The sequence below is a fragment of the Rutidosis leptorrhynchoides genome, chromosome 7 (genome assembly GCF_046630445.1).
Source record: "Rutidosis leptorrhynchoides isolate AG116_Rl617_1_P2 chromosome 7, CSIRO_AGI_Rlap_v1, whole genome shotgun sequence".
Classification (NCBI taxonomy): Eukaryota; Viridiplantae; Streptophyta; class Magnoliopsida; order Asterales; family Asteraceae; genus Rutidosis; species Rutidosis leptorrhynchoides.
Window position 1 is genome coordinate 55,315,965 of NC_092339.1, and position 24,269 is coordinate 55,340,233.

General features: G+C 33.5%; 1 protein-coding gene across 1 annotated transcript; it reads left to right on the plus strand.

Moving 5' to 3' along the window:
• Window positions 1-230: 230 nt before the first annotated feature.
• LOC139859250 (uncharacterized) lies at window positions 231-24,134 on the plus strand. Its single transcript, XM_071848043.1, has 10 exons — window positions 231-376; window positions 694-749; window positions 829-916; window positions 8,357-8,482; window positions 8,560-8,819; window positions 8,903-9,511; window positions 9,631-9,985; window positions 10,075-10,304; window positions 21,803-22,246; window positions 22,483-24,134. Exons 1-10 carry the CDS (start codon window positions 231-233, stop codon window positions 24,132-24,134), a joined length of 3,966 nt encoding a protein of 1,321 aa, XP_071704144.1.
• The last annotated feature ends 135 nt before the right edge of the window (window positions 24,135-24,269 follow it).

Genomic DNA, 24,269 nt, shown 5'->3' on the forward strand with positions numbered 1-24,269 from the left:
TTTTCCTTGGGTCTACCACGAAAAAGAAATATTCACAAGTAAGGAAAGATTGTCGGCCATGAGTTCCAAGTTGTTTCCACTTGCATCACCTTTTTCTTTTTGAATTCAAGTGGGATTATTGTTTGGTATTAGTCTACAAAAGTAGGAAAGTAGCAGCCACTTTATGGTGTGATATCACTTTCATCTTGCCACTTTAAATACTCGATCCAATTGAAAAATGGTTATACCGAATGGCAACAAAGTTTCTTTATGTGGTTCATAGTTACAAGTTAAACCGAATTGGTTGCAGCAGTAATACAAGCTTTAATGGTGATCGTGGTGATTGTGGAAACAGAAACGTGACGAGTATAGCAGCAGTTTGTTTGGAGACGGTTGGGTGTTTGTCGAAGGTTACATGAGGAAGACAACGATGATGGTTTTTCTTGATCAAAACAGAAATATGCAGTAGCACAACAGGTTTTAGCAGGTTGAGATGGTGGTGGTTTGCGAGGTTTAAACAGAAAAAAATGGTTGGTAATGGTTCGGTTAGCATCAATTCATGATGGCTTGTGTGGTGTTAGATTACAATGAGAGATGGAGAAAGAGAGGAAAGGTGGTCATGGTGTTTTGCTACGGTTGGAACAGAAAATATCACGACTGCAGTAGTTGAGCAGTTGGGATGATTTTTAAGTGGTGTTGTGTTGTAATTTATAGCTGGGACCTAAACGTAACTATAGTAGCAGTAATTGGTTGCAATCGGGCAGAAGAAGGTAGATAAATTAAATAGATTGACAAAAAAAATTTATGTTTGGTATATAAATATAGATATATGAAGTTGCATGTATGCAGGTGAGGTTGATTGTGTGAGTGGCCGAGAGGTTAGGAACGAAGAAGGAAAGAAAGAGGAATGGGAAGACAAGGAAGGTGGTATGATAGTGTTTGATTATAAATTTTGATGGGTCTACCTAATACTCGGACAAAAACAAAGAACAGGAAAAAAATATAAATGCAAGAGTACCTTCATAACAGAATTTGTTTTTATTTGATTGATATGTGAAACGGAATCCTAGAGTGTAACTGTTCAATTTATGAAATATACAACTATCCGTTCTTTTATATATATTATGCTACAATCTGTTCCCTTATATAACTTAATCTGCATATATATATATATATATATATATATATATATATATATATATATATATATATATATATATATATATATATATATATATATATATATATATATAGGTATATTCGTATTTTAGTAATTATAATTAATCATTTTTTTTATATATATACTTGTATTAATATTACACTTAATTATTTGGTATCTTAGTTTACATATTTAATTCAAATGCTTAATTTATATTTTATAATTTCAAATTAAATTAGTATACATATACTTACATTTATATATATTTATTTATAAATAATTGTTCGTGAATCGTCGGGATTAGTCAAAGGGTAATTTGAATATATGAACATAATTTCCAAAACTTTCGAGACTCAACATTACAGACTTTGCTTATCGTATCGAAATCATATAAAGATTAAGTTTAAGTTTGGTCGAAAATTTCCGGGTCATCACAGTACCTACCCGTTAAAGAAATTTCGTCCCGAAATTTGAGTGAGGTCGTCATGGCTAACAATAAATATGTTTTCATGACGAATATGAGTTGATAATTAGAGTTTTATCTTCATTGAGTTATATAGATAAAATGATTCGATTAATCGAATCGTATGAATGAAGTTATCACAGAAGATTGAGGTATGGTAATAGATATTTGTCTTTATTTTTAACGTAGTCACGTTTGAATTTAGGAAGTAAGGTGCGTCTTAACTTTTGACGTTATCTTGGTTGAATTCCGAAATTCAAGGGATTTAAAAGAAAATCTTCGAAGTCTAAAAGATTTGATTCTTCGGCGAATAAAGAAATTAAGATCTCTATAATTAAATACGGTGATCTCTCCCGATTACTACGTCTGATATTTCCATTATAAATTAAGCTCTTCCGTTCCATTACTCTCACCATTCCTTTACTTTCTTTCTTAGTTCATACATCCAGAAGATTGTGATAATGCTTAATCCAGTTCTAATCCTTAATATTTTTCTAATTATCATTTCTGTCATCCTTCTTTTCAATCTTCCATCAGAAGAATCTGTTTACTTCTACTATTACCTTGGGGTGATACTATTCTTAATTATATCGTGTCTTTATATTGCTATCCGTATTAATATCCACGATTTGTAATCTCCGTGTTGTTATTGGGCTTTATATTTTCTCTTATATTTTGGAGCTCTTTGCCTTTTTATTATCTTCTCAACCTCTAGTAAAGCGAGTAACGGTCCAGAATTCATAAGTATGGAGTTTCGAATGAACATCATGTTCTAAACAAGAAAGAACGTATTAGCACGATTTGATTTGTCAAATTTCCAGAATCACTGAGAATAGAACTATCAAGAATATATTTTCTTGATATGTTCAGAAGTTGAGTAGAATGAAAGAGTTATGTAACATGGCACATGATGATGTTATAATCTGTGAATCATCACGTTCCATTAGAAACTCAGCATGACTTACTGTAATATAATCACGTTGATCAAGTGTCATTATATTATACTAACTCATGCATCAGTTCCCAACATTACTTCAATAACATTCATATTTTAAGCTCGAAAGTTTACAAAATATAGAAACTAACAGTTTTTATATGATGTAACACTGATAGCACAAAGAGATTAATGATTTCAGATAAGAATAGTTATAAAAAAATATCTCCAGGAATATGGAGGATATTTATAATGAAAGATACGATAATATCTCGGAATATTTAAGATCAGAGGATGATAGAAACTATTATCTGCAAGGGTTTAGAGTAAAGAGTAAGATATTCGCTAAAGACTTTAGCAGGCATTGAATCATTTGGATTCTTTGAAGTCAAACTTATTCTTTGTGATTTGTCAACGGCTTTCTTTATAGTTTCGCATAATCTGCTTTTCGGTACTAAATTTTCTATTGAATGTTTCCAATATAATGATACACAGGAAGCAGGAAGAGGTATATAATTTCGAACGAGAATTTTTTTGAAAATATCCTCAGAAATATCGAAGATATTGATGATGATATTTTGGAATTTCTAAGTTTGAAGGTTGATGAAGAAAAATTTTCCGCAAGATTTTAACGTGACTTCGGAGCAAGATATTCTCTAAAGATTTCAACGGATCCAGAATTACCTGGATTCTTTGAATATAGGATATGGTCCTTGTATTTGTCCTTGGTCTCCTTCATGGTAGCTCAATCTGTTTTTCAATACCCAATTTTCTATCGAGTGTTCCCAACACTCCTTTCTTTATCATCAAACTTTTGGTCGTTTAGACCATCTACCATTTTTCTGTTTCCTCTGCATTTAATGCTATGATATCTGAATCATCGGTTATTAATCCGAGGTGGTTTCAGGAAAATTGTGTTTTTAGATGATTAAACGCTGATGGTAATATGGTGGAATATGAAAGGTTCCCTGGTAACAATAAAAAAGCACGCGTATATATCATCGTTATAATAAGGTTGTTTCGTACGAAAAGTCGAAGTTGTCTTGCTGGAGCTGTGACAAAACTGGCTCTCTCGAACAGCAGATGCAAAGTTATTTTCGGTAATAATAACGCTAAAGGAATTAGCACAGTTGCGAGTTAAACGTTTACTCAGGTTCCGAGTGTTTTCAGGTGTATAACTATATGCATCACTCTTTCCTTCCGTAGATGAAGTGCGGTTGATTCATCCTATCGATTGAGGTGTTTTCAAGAATCATGAAAGGTTTGAACGCAGATTAGAATTGTCAAGATACAAATGAGGTTTAAGATGAAATCAAGTGGCAAACTTGAAGAATTATTTAGTTTCATATGTTATAATTAATATTTTAATTCATTTTAATTGTCCAATGTTGATAGCCCACAGTTAGCAGTGTACAAATAATAATTCATATATAAGTTACTATATAATATTCAAATTAAATAATACGTATCGTGACCCGTATACGTCTCAGACTCGATCACAACTCAAAGTATATATATTATTTGAGAATCAACCTCAACTCTGTATAGAAAACTCGATCATTACTGCATATAGAGTATCTATGGTGATTCTAAATAATATATATAGATGCGTCGATATGATATGTTAAAACCTTGTATACGTGTCCCGATATTTAAAGTGCGTAAAATAAATACAGAAATTAAATGACGATAAATAAAATGCGTAAAGTAAATAACAGAATTTGAATGATGATAATTAAAATTGCGATAATTAAATTGCGATAAAATAAATTGCGATAAATAAATTGCGATAATTAAATGGTAATACGGAAATAACAGTTAGCTTGGAACAGTTAGCTAGGATTTTGTTAGCGTGGATTCTTAACAAAATTTCATATTGTTAATTAGTCTGTTTCTAATCAATTTTTTTTGTGTCCATTTTTTCTTCATTATGCCACTTGTTGGATTCTGATATGTCAAAATCCTAATATGAAATTGAATTTGAATGAAAATAGTTATTCTTTGGTGAACGGATACGTATATCGGTGGATGTAAGTAGGATAGTATATGACTATTGAAACAGATTCGAAGAACGTACAGTGTAACTTATTAATGTGAAATTTAAATATTCCTCGGGTATTACCTACCCGTTAAAATATTTTCACCATTAACAGTTTGTACAAGAGAATTTTTAATTACAATCTTTATGAAAACATATATACATATATATTTTCTTCAGATGTATTCATGGATTTAATGAGTTAATATGATATTAAACTCATTTGCTTTTCGGTTGGAACTAGAATAAATAATCTCTAAAACTTTAGAGATTACATATTCGCCATGTCAAACGAAGATAATTGAGGTAGAACGATACGTAGAACGAAGATCATACTCAAAGTACAGATGATGATATTGAAGCATGGATTGTTGATGGTACTGGTGCTGTTATTGATGGTACTGTTGGTGCCGGTGATGTTGCTGAAGCTAGTACATTTTGCACCATATTCTCCGAATTGATTATTCGAACGCGAAGTTCGTTGACTTATTACTCCAGGATGATTGTCGATCGGAACGAGCGGATGAATAAGGTTCAGAATTGTGGATAGAATATAATCTTGTCGAGTTTCCCTGGAAATGAGACTGAAAATGGTGTCTCGAACAGGTTCACTGGTAAACGCTTTAGGTTCATTGTCAAGAGGTGAATTCGGTTGGTAGAAGGGATCACCTTCTTCGCATCTCCATTGTTTAAGTCGACTACGAACTCATCAAATGAATTGGGGATGACTGATTGATTGATTCATTCTGGTGACACCGCTTTTGAAATTTAGGTGAATATCCATGTCGGAATAGCTGTCGGAATACTTATCAGAATAGCTATCGAAATCTGTGGGACTCGAACTGGTTGTGGGATTCATCTCATACGATCAGATGAAGAATTTTCGATAAGAAATAGATTATAGGATGTAGATTAGTACCCTGCAATACATAATTTACATATGCATATATAATACTAAAATCCCATAAGTTATGGAGGAATCTACGGAAGCTGTCAGGCAAAGTCTACAGTAACAGATATGCTAAGATATGAATTAGCAGATACGCTAAGATACGAATTTTGTCTATACACTATTCATGCAATCATTGCAGTAAGATGTGTCTAGACTAGGAATGATAAGCAGGTAATATCCTAAGGATGATAAGCAGATGATTTCCGACAAAAATGGTAAGCAAAACTTTTGACATGCAGACACGGTCGAAGTCCAGACTCACTAATGCATCCTAACGACTATCAGTTAGACATACTAATGCAATATCTGGTTCACTAAGACCACCGCTCTGATACCAACTGAAAGGACCCGTCCTAATCCATCCAGACAAAGTCCATATCGATTATAAATGAATCACAATAGTTGATTACATCGCGAGGTACTTGACCTCTATATGATACATTTTACAAACATTGCATTCGTTTTTAAAAAGACAATATTTCATTACATCGAAAGTGGACGTCATGCATACCATTTTATAATATCTAACTATAATTGGCTTAATAATAATCTTGATGAATTCAACGACTCGAATGCAACGTCTTTTGAAATATGTCATGAATGACTCCAAGTAATATCTTTAAAATGAGCAATGGCACAGCGGAAGATTTCTTTCATACCTGAGAATAAACATGCTTTCAAGTGTCAACCAAAAGGTTGGTGAGTTCATTAGTTTAACATAAATAATCATTTCATAATTTTAATAGACCACAAGATTTCATATTTCCGTTTTTCATAAACATACGTCCCATGCATAGAGACAAAAATATCATTCATATGGATTGAACACCTAGTAACCGACATTCACAATATGCATATAAGAATATCCCCATCATTCCGGGATCTTCCTTCGGACATGATATAAATTTCGAAGTACTAAAGCATCCGGTACTTTGGATGGGGCTTGTTGGGCCCGATAGATCTATCTTTAGGTTTCGCGTCAATTAGGGTGTCTGTTCCCTAATTCTTAGATTACCAGACTTAATAAAAAGGGGCATATTCGATTTCGATAATTCAACCATATAATGTAGTTTCGATTACTTGTGTCTATTCCGTAAAACATTTATAAAAGCGCATGTATTCTCAGTCCCAAAAATATATATTGCAAAAGCATTTAAAAGGGAGCAAATGAAACTCACCATACTGTATTTTGTAGTAAAAATACATATAACGACATTAAACAAGTGCACTGTTGGCCTCGGATTCACGAACCTATATCGTTTATATATATATATATATATATATATATATATATATATATATATATATATATATATATATATATATATATATATATATATATATATATATATATATATATATATATATATATATATATATATATCGTTTATATATATATATATATATATATATATATTAACACATATAATTGTAATCGAACAAATTTATATATATATATATATATATATATATATATATATATATATATATATATATATATATATATATATATATATATAATTTTATTAGTGATATCATATTTGTATTAATAACCTATATGTTTCATATATTCATTTTAATATAATAAAAAAATATTTCTTTTACTATGTTATGCGTATTAAATATATTTTTGTGTATATATGTATATATATATATATATCGTTCGTTTGTAAAATTTATAATAATACTAAGATAATATTAGTAATGCTAAAAAAATAATAATAATGATAATAGAGTTAAAAATAATAATGTTAATAAAAATGAAGCACTTATAATACTGATAATAATGATAATACTAGTAAAAATGTTATAAGTTAATAATAATAATGATAATCCTTAATGATAATACTAATACTAATGTCAATAATAATAATAATTCCAATAATGATACTTATATTGATGATAATAATAATTCTTTCTAATATTAATGATAATAATAATAATAATAAAAAAAAATTTAATAATGAAACTATCTCAAAAAGAAAAGCTTTTAACAAAAAATAATGCCCCAACTCGGAATCGAACCCGCGACCCTTCGTTAAACACACATCACCCTAAACCATCCAACCATCTTTGCTTTTCTATCATAATACGTATATTAATTCTGTTAATCTATCTTTTCTGTGTTCTCATAATACACATCATACTAGCTCCAATTGGGTTTCGGCCCAACCAAAAATTTCACGACCCAATTGAAAATACATAATCCTGATGGCCCAACAATGATTCTAAAACCATTTACTCGACCCAATAAGGTCACGACCCAAATGCCAGTTTTTATTGTTGATAAAATACGAAAAAAATATGTCTTAGCCTGGTTTCGAACCCAAGACCTCTCGCTTAATATCCTCACGCCCAAACCGTCCATCTGCTAAATCATTTCTGTTATTAATGCCCAAACTAATCCTATTAACCCATTTTCTGATTGTTAGTCATCATCTCTACATCATTAACATTATAAACTTTATTATCATCATCATGTTTGTTATTTACCTGTATCATGATTTTTAATATTCATCACAAAATCATCGTATACCAACATCATTATCAATACCGTAACACCATCATGATTGTACATCATCAAAATCATTTCATGATCATCATCATCTTACTTCGTCACCTCTTCTATTTGGAGTCCACGATCAAATCAAGGTTTACGACCCTTTTTGTGGTGTTTAGATAAAGAGTGGGTGGGTTTTCCTTGGGTCTACCACGAAAAAGAAATATTCACAAGCAAGGAAAGATTGTCGGCCATTAGTTCCAAGTTGTTTCCACTTGCATCACCTTTTTCTTTTTGAATTCAACTCTGGTAGAGTGCCTTATGTCTACAGAATGTGTGGTCAAAATTATCATTTGACTGGAAGTTTATTACCGAAAGATGGTCAGCTACCCCGATTTTGTCAGTTATACATCTATTCAACACAAAATGAAGTTGATAATCGAATCAATGCCTACAGGTAATATATTCATCGATACATCTTTCATAACTACATTATTATAATTTTATATATTTTTTTAACACTTTTAATAACAGCAATTCTAAAAACTCGAAAAAGGGGACGAAAACTACTACTACCTTAGCTCTTGATTCTTCAATCGTTTATGAAATCAAAGGTTTATTGGATGAAATAAACCCATTGGTTAAACAGTTCCGCATGGCTAGGGATAGGTTTGACATCAACGCTGCTGAACCCGTACGATTGAAGCTAATTGGGAGCAGAACTACTGATGGACGCAGTAATAACTTACCAACGTGTGACGAGGTAGCAGCCCTAATAATAGGAGATCTAGATGGTACCACTGATAAAAGGGATATTCTGTTGGAAACTCGAGAAAAAAATTGCAGCGGATATGTGAACTACATCCTTCTTATCTAGCACTTCAGCATCCGTTATTATTTCCCTATGCGGAAGATGGTTTTAGGACAGACATTTTGCATAAAGGTGTCGAAAAAGAAGATCGGTCTGGACACATTAAACTCACATTACGGGAGTTTTTCGCGTATCGATTACAAGTCAGAGTTGGGGAAACATCTTTGATCTTAATGTCCCGAATCTTATTACAGCAGTTTATTGTTGATGCATATACAATGGTTGAAAACACAAGGTTGAATTACATTAGGAATAATCAAAAAGCATTCAGGATTGTTCAGGCATCAACTCTATATGAAGCTCATGAATCCGGTAATTATGATGTATCTATTATGGGCACCAGAATAACACTACCATCGTCATTTACCGGTGGTGCAAGGTACATGCGAGAAAACTATATGGACGCAATGGCTATCGTTAGAGCATACGGATATCCAGATTTGTTTATTACATTCACTTGCAATCCTAATTGGCCAGAAATTCTCTGTTTTCTAGAAACTCAGAATCTCAAACCCGAAGACAGTCCTGACATAAATACCCGTGTATTTAAAATCAAGTTAGATGCTTTGATTACCGAGCTTAAAGAAGAAAAACTATTCGGTGGACTAATTGGAGGTAACTAAAATTTATTATCTAAATGTTTGTATTATTACAAGTCCAATTGTATGTTCTATAATATACAACCTAATGTTTATTAATGTTATCATATTTTTGAATTATTATTTTTTTGACAGTGTTGTACGTTGTTGAATTTCAAAAGCGAGGCCTTCCTCATGCTCACATTTGCATTTTCATGGATAAATCACATAGCCTGCCAAATCCCTCCGACATAGACAATGTTATATGTGCTGAAATACCAGATAAAAATGAGGATCCTGAGTTGTATGAGCTTGTCTCTGAGTTTATGATGCACGGACCTTGCGGACCTGAACACTTATCATGTGCTTGTATGAAAAAAGGTATATGCTCAAAGCATTTCCCTAAAGATTTCACAAATGAAACTCGCTTTGACAGTGAAGGTTTTCCAGTTTATAGACGTCGTGATGATGGAAATTTTATCATGAAAAAAGGAACGAAACTTGACAACAGGTAGTTTTTATTCCTTTTTTTAAAATAATAATAATTATTATTATTCTTTCATATATACAATTTTAAATTAGATGATGATTCTTGTGCAGAAATGTTGTTGGTTACAACAAGACACTGCTCAAACAGTATCAGGCTCATATAAATGTTGAGTGGTGTAATCAAATTGGTTCTATTAAATATTTGTTTAAATACATAAACAAGGGAGCTGATAGAATTTCTGTATCTTTTCAACCAAACACTGAAAATTCAGCAAGACAGAGAATATCAAAAGCTAAAGATGAGATTGCAGAATATTTTAGCTGTCGTTATATTTCAGCTTGTGAGGCTACGTGGCGATTATTTGATTACCCGATTTTATACAGACAACCCGCTGTCTATCGACTTTCCTTCCATTTGTGTCATAACCCGTCCTTAACCATAAGAACGAGTTAGATAACGTATGATTTCATCGCGAGGTATTGACCTCTATATGCGACATTTTTAAAAGAACAACTGCATTTATTTTACATTACAAACCATAACTCTTATTTTAATACAAGATTTAGACAATAAAAAGATGATTATCGTTTAGCGATAATCTTAGACTTACAAACTTTACATGTGATGATAACAATACGATTTCTAGCATATTTTACATTACAATTCCTCGGATATGCAGTTTTATTTTTGACACAAATATGCATACTCAAGATCTTGCTTAAATTCAACATGTTGCAGCGGAAGCTTTTAGTTATCACCTGAGAATAAACATGCTTAAAACGTCAACATAAAGTTGGTGAGATATAGGTTTAATGCCGGCAGCAATATATATATATATATAGACCACAAGATTTCATATATAAACATTTTAATAAAAATATTCTAAGTGGTTGAGCACTTGGTAACCATACTTAACATTTAATCACGTCGCATATTCCCTTTATTATGAAATCTTACTACACCGTACCAAGTGTAGTCACGAAACGAAGTACTGTGCAACCGTTGAATACTGGTCGTCCAGTCCGGTTGGGGTTGTCAGGCCCGATAGATCTATCAACAGGATTCGCGTTTACAATACCGCTGTAAATAATAGTTACCAAGCTACAGGGAAGTATGCCAGTGGTACAACTCAACGTAGAATATATTTTTCAGTTACTTGTGTCCATATCGTAAAACATAAAATACATGTATTCTCATCCCGAAATACTTAGAGTTTAAAAGTGGGACTATATACTCACTTTTGCCTTGAAGATATATATATTTTGACTTGGTCTCCGGTTGATATCACGAACCTATCCATATATAGTTTATCAATATATTTCCATTTTAAACAATCGTCACATATATATACTTATTATACTTTTAATAGTTTTAATAATTTCTTAGTCCGTAGTTAGCAGTCCGATGTTAGTAATTCAATTTTAATGGTTCATATTTAGGTGTTTAATAAATAAAACCCCCATCGAAATAAATAAAACCCCATCTTATTTGTATTGGTCGGGATTAATCTTGACCCACGGTACCGGTGTTGTCAAAAGACGTGTTGCGTACATAAAGTACCGGTGTTGTCAAATGACGTGTTGCGTACAATCATGGGATATTATGATTAATCTTCTCGTATTGTTTACGGGTGGTCCTGAAATATATAAAATTAAATTATGAGTACATATATATAAAATATCATGTTATTTTAGAAAGATGTGATTCATTTAATTTTTCTCCAATTATTTTCGTGGCTAAACTAGTTTTGGATATCCGATCTTGTTTTGGTCATAGTTTCTTCGTTACAACTCCGTTTTCGTTGGTTCAACTTGCCACTTCCTTGGATCGAGTCCCTCTTTAAAAATATGAACTGTAAATACCTTAGTTTGTATTCGAAATCACAGGTCATAGGTCAAACTTTGGTGAAACTTATGAAGTTAATCATTTTCCATCATATAAACAATATTAAATGATTATTTTTCTAAAAATACTTATACTTTGAGTTAAATCATGAAATTTTTATGTGTTATCATATTCATAGTAAATATCATTTTTCCAGAAAATAAACCTCAATTCAAGGTTCAAAATAGTTTTTAATTATCCAACCCAAAACCGCCCCCGGTTGCACTCCGACGTCGTAAAAACAGTTTTTAAGGTGTTCTTTGAAAAACCAAGTTATACCTTGTTAAATTAGCATATATTTATGATATATTACATGTCTTGAAGTATTTTAAAAGTTAAGTTAGAAGGATCTATTTATTTTGCAAACAAGTTTGAAAACATTCAAACTATATTCTTGTTGTTAAAATTTTATACCACAAAATAAGATAGCTATATATATATGAATCAAATAAGGTTATGAACATAGTTACTACCTCAAGTTCCTTGGACAAGGTTGCTGTAAAAGAGGAGTAAAGACCTAGAATCAAAAGGGTGATGGAATTGGATGAAAGATTGGAAGTAAGTTTGTGTTCTTGGAAGGATTCTTGAAGTGTTTTTTTGTAAGGGTTTTCTTATGGTGATTAAAGCTTGTTTCTATGGCTAGATCTTCATGGTTTCTTGCTGAATGATTATGGAGGTTAATGCTCTTAAAAGTGTGTGTGTTTTAGCTAAGAAAATGGAAGTTAAAATGAATCAAAATGAGGATATCCCCATGGTACTTAAAAACGTGAATGGGGAGGACAAAACAAGATTTTCAAGTTTGTTATTTTATGTAATTAGTCAACAAACTTCCAAATACCAATTACCTTATACATAAGGCATGAACAAGGGCTGGTTAGGTGGTGATTTTATGTGTATATACCAATAGTAAATACCTATAGAAGCTAGGTATGATACGGTACATATACCGTAGATATACGTATAGAAATCTTGTGAAAAATGGAATGAGAATTCAAATATAGCTATCTTTTGTGAATACACTTATATGGTTTTATGTATTTAAGTCCTTAAAAGTGATTAAATACATTACTTATACGATATATGTATAAACATTATATGTTATAAGTATTTATGTCAAATAACGTTACGTATGGTTATCGTTTTGAAAACTTAAGTTAGTAGTTTCAAAATATACTTATAACTTATTGTTATTAATACAAAATGAGATATTAAAACATCCTTAGGTCATGTTAAATATGTATATATACATATATACACACAAACGTATAATTATCATATGTTATATAGTTCGTGATATCATCGGTCAAACTAGACGGTCAAACGTTGTGTAAAACTCTTTTCGAAAACATAAATCTCAAAAATTTGGATTGCTTATCATGTTGGTAAGGTTTAATTTATGTAAATATTAATCTTATAAGTATAGAACGATCGAAAAAGTGCGGGTCATTACAGTACCTACCCGTTAAATAAATTTCGTCCCGAAATTTTAAAATTGTACCTATTTTGCGTCATCGAGAAACAAGTGTGGATACTTTTGTTTCATCTGATCCTCTCGTTCCCAAGTAAACTCGGGACCCCTTAGAGCATTCCAACGAACCTTAACGATCGGTATGTTGCTCTGCTTGAGCTGTTTAACTTCACGGTCCATGATTTCGATTGGTTCTTCGACGAATTGTAGTTTCTCGTCGACATGGATTTCTTCAAGAGGAATGGTGAAATCTTCCTTTGCAAGACACTTCTTAAGGTTTGAGACGTGAAAGGTATTATGTACTCCGGCGAGTTGTTGCGGTAACTCAAGTCGATAAGCTACCGGTCCAATGCGTTCGATGATCTTGAACGGGCCTACGTACCTTGGGTTCAGTTTACCCCTTTTGCAGAAACGTATTACACCTTTCCATGGTGATACCTTTAACATAACCATGTCACCGATCTGAAACTCTAATGGTTTCCTTCGAACATCAGCGTAGCTCTTTTGGCGACTACGGGCTGTTTTAAATCTCTCCTTAATTTGTACTATCTTTTCACTAGTTTCATGTATGATCTCGGGACCAGTTAATTGTCGATCTCCTACTTCATTCCAACAAATAGGAGATCTACACTTCCTTCCATACAGTGCTTCGAATGGTGCAGCTTTAATGCTCGCATGATAACTATTATTATACGAGAATTCTGCTAACGGTAAATACTTATCCCATCCGTTTCCAAAATCGATCACACATGCCCTGAGCATGTCTTCAAGAGTCTGAATTGTTCTTTCACTCTGCCCGTCAGTTTGCGGATGATATGCGGTACTCATATCCAAACGAGTTCCTAGTGCCTCCTGTAGTGATTGCCAGAACTTTGAGGTAAATCTACTATCACGATCGGATATAATGGAAATAGGTATTCCATGCCTTGAAACAATTTCCTTTATATATAATCGTATTAATTTCTCCATTCTATCCGTTTCCTTTATAGGCAAGAAATGTGCAAATTTGGTAAGACGATCAACAATCACCCAAATGGTGTCGTATCCCCAGGCAGTCTTTGGTAACTTCGTGATGAAATCCATGGTAATACCATCCCATTTCCATTCTGGGATTTCTGGTTGTTGAAGTAACCCTGACGGCTTCTGGTGTTCTGCTTTGACCTTAGAACAAGTTAAACACTCCCCAGCATATGTTGCAACGTCTGTCTTTAAATTAGGCCACCAATAACGTGTCTTAAGATCTTGGTACATCTTTCCAACTCCAGGATGTATCGAGTATCTTGTCTTATGTGCCTCGTTCAATATCAACTTCCTTAATCCACCCAACTTCGGTACCCAAATACGATTTGCAAAATATCGAATTCCATCTTCCCGTATAACGAGTTGCTTCTCATACTTCTTCATTATTTCATTTCTTATGTTTTCTTTAGTAAGTGCTTCTCGTTGAACTTCTTTGATTTGTGAGTTGAGATTCATGCGAATTTTTATGTTCATTGCTCGTACTCGAATTGGTTCTCGTTCCTTTCTGCTTAGATCATCGGCCACCACGTTCGCTTTCCCGGGATGATAACGAATTTCACAATCATAGTCATTTATTAACTCAACCCACCTACGTTGCCTCATGTTCAGCTGTTTTTGATCGAAAATATGTTGAAGGCTTTTATGATCAGTAAACACAGTGCATTTAACCCCATACAAGTAGTGTCTCCATATCTTCAATGCAAACACGACTGCTCCCAGTTCTAGATCATGCGTCGTATAATTCCGCTCGTGAATCTTTAATTGTCGGGATGCGTATGCAATAACTTTCTTCCGTTGCATAAGAACGCAACCAAAACCTTGTCGCGAAGCGTCACAATATATTTCAAAATCATCGTTCCCTTCTGGTAACGATAAAATAGGCGCCGTAGTCAACTTCTTTTTCAGTAATTGAAATGCACTCTCCTGCTCAGAAGTCCATTCATATTTCTTCCCTTTTTGCGTTAACGCTGTCAACGGCTTAGCTATTCGGGAAAAATCTTGAATAAACCTTCTGTAATAACCGGCTAAACCCAAAAATTGGCGTATCTGCATTGGTGTCTTAGGAGTCTCCCATTTTTCAATGGCTTCAATTTTTGCTGGATCAACCTGAATTCCTTTGCTACTAACAACGTGGCCAAGAAATTGCACTTCTTTCAACCAAAAAGCACACTTAGAAAATTTAGCATATAGCTGTTCTTTTCTCAACAACTTTAATATAAACCTTAAATGCTGCTCATGCTCTTGCTCACTCTTGGAATAGATAAGAATGTCATCAATGAAAACAATAACAAACTTATCTAAATATGGACTACAAACTCGATTCATGAGGTCCATGAATACAGCTGGCGCATTCGTCAATCCAAACGGCATGACCAAAAATTCGTAATGACCGTAACGTGTCCGAAAAGCAGTTTTCGGTATATCTTCTTCTTTGACGCGTAATTGATGATAGCCTGATCTTAGGTCAATTTTCAAGTACACACATGATCCTTGGAGTTGATCAAATAAGTCGTCAATTCTCGGTAGTGGATACCGATTCTTGATAGTTAACTTATTTAATTCACGATAATCTATACACATCCTAAAAGATCCATCTTTCTTTTTAACAAATAGAATCGGAGCTCCCCACGGTGAAGTACTTGGTCGTATGAATCCACGATCCAGTAATTCTTTTAACTGACTCTGAAGTTCTTTTAACTCGGACGGTGCAAGTCTATATGGAGCACGGGCAACTGGTGCAGCTCCTGGTACTAAATCTATTTGAAATTCTACAGATCTAAATGGAGGTAATCCCGGCAACTCTTCCGGAAAAACTTCAGGAAAATCTCTTGCCACAGGCACGTCGTTGATGCACTTCTCTTTTTCTTTCTTTTCAACTTTATTAACATGTGCTAGAATAGCATAACATCCCTTTTCTAAACACTTCTTGGCTTTCAAACAACTAATGAGTTTTAGCTTTGAGTTACCCTTCTCTCCATAAATCATCACCGGCATTTTATCCTTACAAGGAATGCGAATTGCCTTCTTGGCACACACAACTTCAGCTCCTACTTTGGACATCCAGTCCATGCCGACTATTACATCAAAACTTCCTAATTCTACGGGTATTAAGTCAATTTTAAATGTTTCTCCGGCTAAATTTATTTTACAATCACGGCAAATTTTATCGGCTTTAATTAGTTTACCATTAGCTAACTCAATCATGTACTTAGCATCTAGAGGTAATGATGAACAATTCAATTTAGCGTGAAAGTCTCTACACACGTAACTTCTATCAGCACCAGTATCAAATATAATAGATGCGGATAAGTTATTAATGGTAAACGTACCCGTAACAAGCTCCGGGTCTTCACACGCCTCTCTAGCATTAATAACAAATGCTCTCCCTCGTGCAGGTCCGATATTCTTCTCTGGATTCGGGCACTGGCTCTTATAATGACCCTATTTCCCACATCCATAACAAGTAACAGTAGCCAAAGCAGTTCTATTTGCATTAGTGGCAGGAGTCTTGGTACCATTTGTATTTGTAACGAGAGCTCTACAATCTTCAGCAAGATGACCCTTTCGATTACATTTGTTGCATACCACATTACAGTAACCAGAGTGATGTTTGTGGCATCGGTTGCATAAAGGATTTTGTCCTTTATAACCAAAGCTTAAACCACTACCCACACCTTGCGTGATTTCTTGTTTCTTAAAAGATTGTTGTTGGTTACCTCGATCATAATTTCCATTCCACTTTCTTTTGTTACCTGATACCTTCACATCAGTATTGGATACTTTCTTATCCATGATGACCTGATCCATTAGCTCGTTTGCCATGGTTATAGCTTCATGAATTGTCTTAGGTTTCGATGCTGTAACATTTGCCTTGACCTTTTTGGGCAAACCATCTTTGTACATTTCAATCTTCCGTTCTTCGGTTGGAACCAATTCAAGACATAGCAAAACTAATTCCATGAATCGCTGATTGTAGTTGGTGATTTCAGTACCAACAACCTTCAGGCTTCATAATTCATCTTCCAACTTCCTAACCTCGTTCCTTGGACAATACTCGTTGATTAACATTATTTTGAATTCTTCCCATGGGGTATCATAAGCTACATCTCCTCCTACAGCCTTCACGTAATTTTTCCACCACGTGAGTGCACTATCTTGTAAAGTGCACGATGCATACTTGGTCATGTCCTTTTCAACACAACCACTGATTTTAAACACAGTCTCCATCTTTTCTATCCACCGGGTTAAACCGATCGGTCCTTCCGTTCCACTGAATGATGAGGGCTTGCAAGCTTGAAAAGTCTTGTAGGTACATCCTACACGAGGATTTGGGTTAACTGTAGCAGCTCTTGCAGCTTCGACCCATAACATTCTGTCGTTCACTCGCTGGTTGATGAATTCCTCGACTTCTTGTTCCGTCATTCGATTCAATCGCGCCATTTCCTAATGAAAGAAAATAATTATTCACATGGAATATTATAGATGTAGTGTGTATTTATAGTACATTATAGCTTGTTAACAATATGAACCAGGTATTATTATAAAAGCCTTTTCTTCTTATTAGCATTTTATAATTATATCTAGGGTAGTACCTACCCGTTAATGTTCATACTTAATAGCTTAGTACAGAACCAATTACTACAATCTAAATAATACTTAACCATGGAAAATTATTGCATTTCATACTTCACTATTTTACATATGCTTATCTTACATCGAACATTAAGCAAACCACACTAATAATATTATACAAAACATTATATGATCCCATGGTTTAATACGGCAGCGCATCGTTTGGTCTATTTTCTAGGACGTTTAGGTTCAATGAATCGCCTAACGCTTATCCTAGCTGTCTGCCTATATTTTGGCTATGGGACTGAAGAACTGGATGCCGGGATAGAACGAATAGGAATAGCGGGAATAGGGGTGGTAGTGTCTAGTGGAGTTGGTGCCACATCATCCTTACTAAACTCAGGATTTGAATTTTCTAATTCATTAGCCTTTCGTTTCTTTCCTAGTTCGAACTTGTCTTTCGTAATTTCTTGTATTTCTTCCTCGGGTTCACTTTCCTCCTCGGGTTCACTTTCCGGGTTCTTTATTGTTGGTTCATCCGGAATTTGTGAGTCTTCCCCAAAGATATTATTTTCGTCATCGGATAGGTTAATGACTGAAACACCATCTGAAGATTCTGATTCGGAGTCGCTGAATGTGATAATAAGTTTTGAGCCCGACATCTATCACACAACAACTAAACCATTAGTACTACATAATATTTACATAGAAATTTTAACCAACAATGATAAGCAATGGTTTTTAAATCAGACCCGGTCAAAGTCCAGACTTACTAATGTATCCTAACGACTTATCGGTTAGACACACTAATGCAAACCTGGTTCGCTAAGACCACCGCTCTGATACCACTTGTCATAACCCGTCCTTTACCATAAGAACGAGTTAGATAACGTATGATTTCATCGCGAGGTATTGACCTCTATATGCGACATTTTTAAAAGAACAACTGCATTTATTTTACATTACAAACCATAACTCTTATTTTAATGCAAGATTTAGACAATAAAAAGATGATTATCGTTTAGTGATAATCTTAGACTTACAAACTTTACATGTGATGATAACAATATGATTTCTAGCATATTTTACATTACAATTCCTCGGATATGCAGTTTTATTTTTGACACAAATATGCATACTCAAGATCTTGCTTAAATTCAACATGTTGCAGCGGAAGCTTTTAGTTATCACCTGAGAATAAACATGCTTAAAACGTCAACATAAAGTTGGTGAGATATAGGTTTAATGCCGGCAGCAATATATATATATATAGACCACAAGATTTCATATATAAACATTTTAATAAAAATATTCTAAGTGGTTGAGCACTTGGTAACCATACTTAACATTTAATCACGTCGCATATTCCCTTTATTATGAAATCTTACTACACCGTACCAAGTGTAGTCACGAAACGAAGTACTGTGCAACCGTTGAATACTGGTCGTCCAGTCCGGTTGGGGTTGTCAGGCCCGATAGATCTATCAACAGGATTCGCGTTTACAATACCGCTGTAAAGAATAGTTACCAAGCTACAGGGAAGTATGCCAGTGGTACAACTCAACGTAGAATATATTTTTCAGTTACTTGTATCCATATCGTAAAACATAAAATACATGTATTCTCATCCCGAAATACTTAGAGTTTAAAAGTGGGACTATATACTCACTTTTGCCTTGAAGATATATATATTTTGACTTGGTCTCCGGTTGATATCACGAACCTATCCATATATAGTTTATCAATATATTTCCATTTTAAACAATCGTCACATATATATACTTATTATACTTTTAATAGTTTTAATAATTTCTTAGTCCGTAGTTAGCAGTCCGATGTTAGTAATTCAATTTTAATGGTTCATATTTAGGTGTTTAATAAATAAAACCCCCATTGAAATAAATAAAACCCCATCATATTTGTATTGGTCGTGATTAATCTTGACACACGGTACCGGTGTTGTCAAATGACGTGTTGCGTACATAAAGTACCGGTGTTGTCAAATGACGTGTTACGTACAATCATGGGATCTTATGATTAATCTTCTCGTATTGTTTACGGGTGGTCCTGAAATATATAAAATTAAATTATGAGTACATATATATAAAATATCATGTTATTTTAGAAAGATGTGATTCATTTAATTTTTCTCCAATTATTTTCGTGGCTAAACTAGTTTTAGATATCCGATCTTGTTTTGGTCATAGTTTCTTCGTTACAACTCCATTTTCGTTGGTTCAACTTGCCACTTCCTTGGATCGAGTCCCTCTTTAAGAATATAAACTTTAAATACCTTAGTTTGTATTCAAAATCACAGGTCATAGGTCAAACTTTGGTGAAACTTATGAAGTTAATCATTTTCCATCATATAAACAATATTAAATGATTATTTTTCTAAAAATACTTATACTTTGAGTTAAATCATGAAATTTTTATGTGTTATCATATTCATAGTAAATATCATTTTTCTAGAAAATAAACCTCCAATTCAAGGTTCAAAATAGTTTTTAATTATCCAACCCAAAACCGCCCCCGGTTGCACTCCGACGTCGTAAAAACAGTTTTTAAGGTGTTCTTTGAAAAACCAAGTTATACCTTGTTAAATTAGCATATATTTATGATATATTACATGTCTTGAAGTATTTTAAAAGTTAAGTTAGAAGGATCTATTTAGTTTGCAAACAAGTTTGAAAACATTCAAACTATATTCTTGTTGTTAAAATTTTATACCACAAAATAAGATAGCTATATATATATGAATCAAATAAGGTTATGAACATAGTTACTACCTCAAGTTCCTTGGACAAGGTTGCTGTAAAAGAGGAGTAAAGACCTAGAACCAAAAGGGTGATGGAATTGGATGAAAGATTGGAAGTAAGTTTGTGTTCTTGGAAGGATTCTTGAAGTGTTTTTTTGTAAGGGTTTTCTTATGGTGATTAAAGCTTGTTTCTATGGCTAGATCTTCATGGTTTCTTGCTGAATGATTATGGAGGTTAATGCTCTTAAAAGTTTGTGTGTTTTAGCTAAGAAAATGGAAGTTAAAATGAATCAAAATGAGGATATCCCCATGGTACTTAAAAACGTGAATGGGGAGGACAAAACAAGATTTTCAAGTTTGTTATTTTATGTAATTAGTCAACAAACTTCCAAATACCAATTACCTTATACATAAGGCATGAACAAGGGCTGGTTAGGTGGTGATTTGATGTGTATATACCAATAGTAAATACATATAGAAGCTAGGTATGATACGGTACATATACCGTAGATATACGTATAGAAATCTTGTGAAAAATGGAATGAGAATTCAAATATAGCTATCTTTTGTGAATACACTTATATGGTTTTATGTATTTAAGTCCTTAAAAGTGATTAAATACATTACTTATACGATATATGTATAAACATTATATGTTATAAGTATTTATGTCAAATAACGTTACGTATGGTTATCGTTTTGAAAACTTAAGTTAGTAGTTTCAAAATATACTTATAACTTATTGTTATTAATACAAAATGAGATATTAAAACATCCTTAGGTCATGTTAAATATGTATATATACATATATACACACAAACGTATAATTATCATATGTTATATAGTTCGTGATATCATCGGTCAAACTAGACGGTCAAACGTTGTGTAAAACTCTTTTTGAAAACATAAATCTCAACAATTTGGATTGCTTATCATGTTGGTAAGGTTTAATTTATGTAAATATTAATCTTATAAGTATAGAACGATCGAAAAAGTGCGGGTCATTACAATTTGCCAAACCAGGAACCAATTTTATTCGATGCTCATGATGACATGGATTCAGTACTTTCAAAGCCATCTGTTGGAGCTTCACAATTCTTAGAATGGATGAACTATAATAGTTAACATTCTGAAGCAAGACAGTATACTTACGTTGAATTCCCATGTCATTACGTATGGAATGTAAAAAAAAGGAAGTGGACTATCAGAACACGTCAAAGAACTGTCGGTCGGATTCATTTTGTTCCTCCTAAATCTGGTGAGACTTACTATCTTCGTATATTTCTAAATAAAGTTAGAGGTCCAACATGTTTTGAAGACATACTCACCGTCAATGGAATTGTATACGATAGTTACAAGGACGCATGCTATGCTATGGGCCTGTTAACTGACGATAAAGAGTACATTGCGTCGATTAAAGAAGTTCATCAATGGGCTTGTGGTGAACAATGTAGAGACCTATTTGTGTCATTGATAACATCTGATAGTATTTCATGCCCTGAACGTGTGTGGAAAGAAACCTGTGACTTGCTATCAGACGACCTAAAACACGAATGCCCAGATCGTCTTAGATCCAATGGTAACTCTTTTTAATTTTAACTGGAATTTTTAACGTACTTTTACTTAATAATTAATTTATATAAAAAACTATGCTAAAACACTGAAATTTACATTTGTTATACCCGATTGAAATAAATTATACGTCTATGTAATTCAACTATAAACGAACAAACAATTTAAATTATCATATAAATGGTACCTTAAAAAATTATTAACATTTTTAGTTTTTTTTTTTTTTTTTTTTTTTTTTTGCAGATCCAGAGACCATGAAACATGTATTGCACAACATAGCTCTTGCACGGATCGAGAAGCAGTTAAACAGATCAGGATCATCTTTAAAAAACATCCCTAACATGCCATTCCCCGATTATCAGTTTATACAAAGGTCTTGCAACATGTTAATTCAAGATGAATTGGATTATAACATTGACAATCTTCGAGAAGAACATCAAACATATCTTTCGACCATGACATCTGAACAAAAGTTAGCATATGACACAATTATTGCTTCCATTGATAACGATGAATCACGACTATTTTTTTTATACGGTTATGGTGGTACCGGTAAAACTTTTGTTTGGAAAACTCTTGCAGCCGCAATAAGATCACGTGGAGAAATAGTTATCAATGTCGCATCAAGCGGAATTGCTGCGTTACTTTTAAGTGGAGGTAGAATGGCACATTCAAGGTTCGCAATTCCGATAAACGTGCTTGAGGATTCATATTGTTCAATAAAACCGGAGAGTGAATTGGCAGCGCTATTGAACCATGCTAAATTAATCATTTGGGACGAAGCACCAATGATGCACAAGCATTGTTTCGAAGCTTTTGATCGTACCATGAGGGACATCATCAAATCTTATAAGAGTTCACAGCCATTTGGTGGGAAGGTAGTTGTGTTTGGTGGTGATTTCCGTCAAATTCTACCTGTGATACAAAGAGGAACAAGGTCGGAAATCGTTCAAGCATCCTTGCATTCTTCATACTTATGGCCAAAATGTGAAGTCTTAAAATTGACTAAAAACATGCGTCTTAGGTGTGATACCAATAATTCTGATAGGAAAGAGATTGCTGAATTTGCAGATTGGATATTAAAAATTGGTGAGGGTAAGATTAACGATCCAAATGACGGTGAAGCAGACGTAGAGTTTCCTGATGACGTTTTACTTAAAACAGATTCAAACCCGGTTGAAACGATGGTTAATTCCACATATCCTTCCCTTCTTGAAAATTTAGTGAATCCCAAGTTTTTTGAAGATAGGGCAATTCTTGCAACAACAAATGAAGAAGTGGACTCTATAAACGATCGTATCTTATCGACTTTATCTGGTGAAGAAAGGGTTTACTATAGTTCTGACAGTTTGTCACCTGATGAGGACGATGACATTTTCACTCAACAATTATATTCTCCTGAGACCTTGAATGGTCTTAAGGTTCCAGGTGTTCCTAACCATAGACTTGCTTTGAAAGTCGGTGTACCAATAATGTTACTTCGAAATATCGACCAGTCTAAAGGTTTGTGTAATGGTACACGACTACAGGTGGAGAGGTTGGCAGAACATACCATTGAAACAAGGATAATTACTGGCCACTCATTTGGTAACCTTACATACATACCACGAATGATCGTTGAACCTAGCGATAAGAAAATTGCAGTTAAGTTTAGACGACGCCAATTTCCAGTATCCGTATGCTTTTCAATGACTATTAATAAGAGTCAGGGTCAATCACTTGCAAATGTTGGGTTATATTTACGGAAGCCCGTATTCACACATGGACAGTTGTATGTTGCTGTATCTCGTGTAACTACAAAGAAGGGCTTGAAGGTCGTCATCTTGGACGAGGATGGAAATGATTCAAACACAACAAAGAATGTTGTTTACAAGGAAGTTTTGAGGCGTATTTAAACAAATTTGTTCGTAAGTATGTATTCTGTCATTTGGTATGTCATTTATTTACATGTTTTACAGATTGATAAATAGTAAAACTTAAGGTTGGTTCGATCAGTTGTTTTCTTCATATTAAGAGTTGATTAATTCTCT

Excerpts from the sequence above, each read along its gene's own strand:
- LOC139859250 (XM_071848043.1), top strand. The coding sequence starts at position 231 with ATGGCAACAAAGTTTCTTTATGTGGTTCATAGTTACAAGTTAAACCGA. Across the intron at positions 377-693 it reads GTTTGTTTGGAGACGGTTGG|CTGGGACCTAAACGTAACTA; the intron begins GTGTTTGTCGAA and ends TGTAATTTATAG. Across the intron at positions 8,483-8,559 it reads AATCGAATCAATGCCTACAG|CAATTCTAAAAACTCGAAAA; the intron begins GTAATATATTCA and ends TTTTAATAACAG.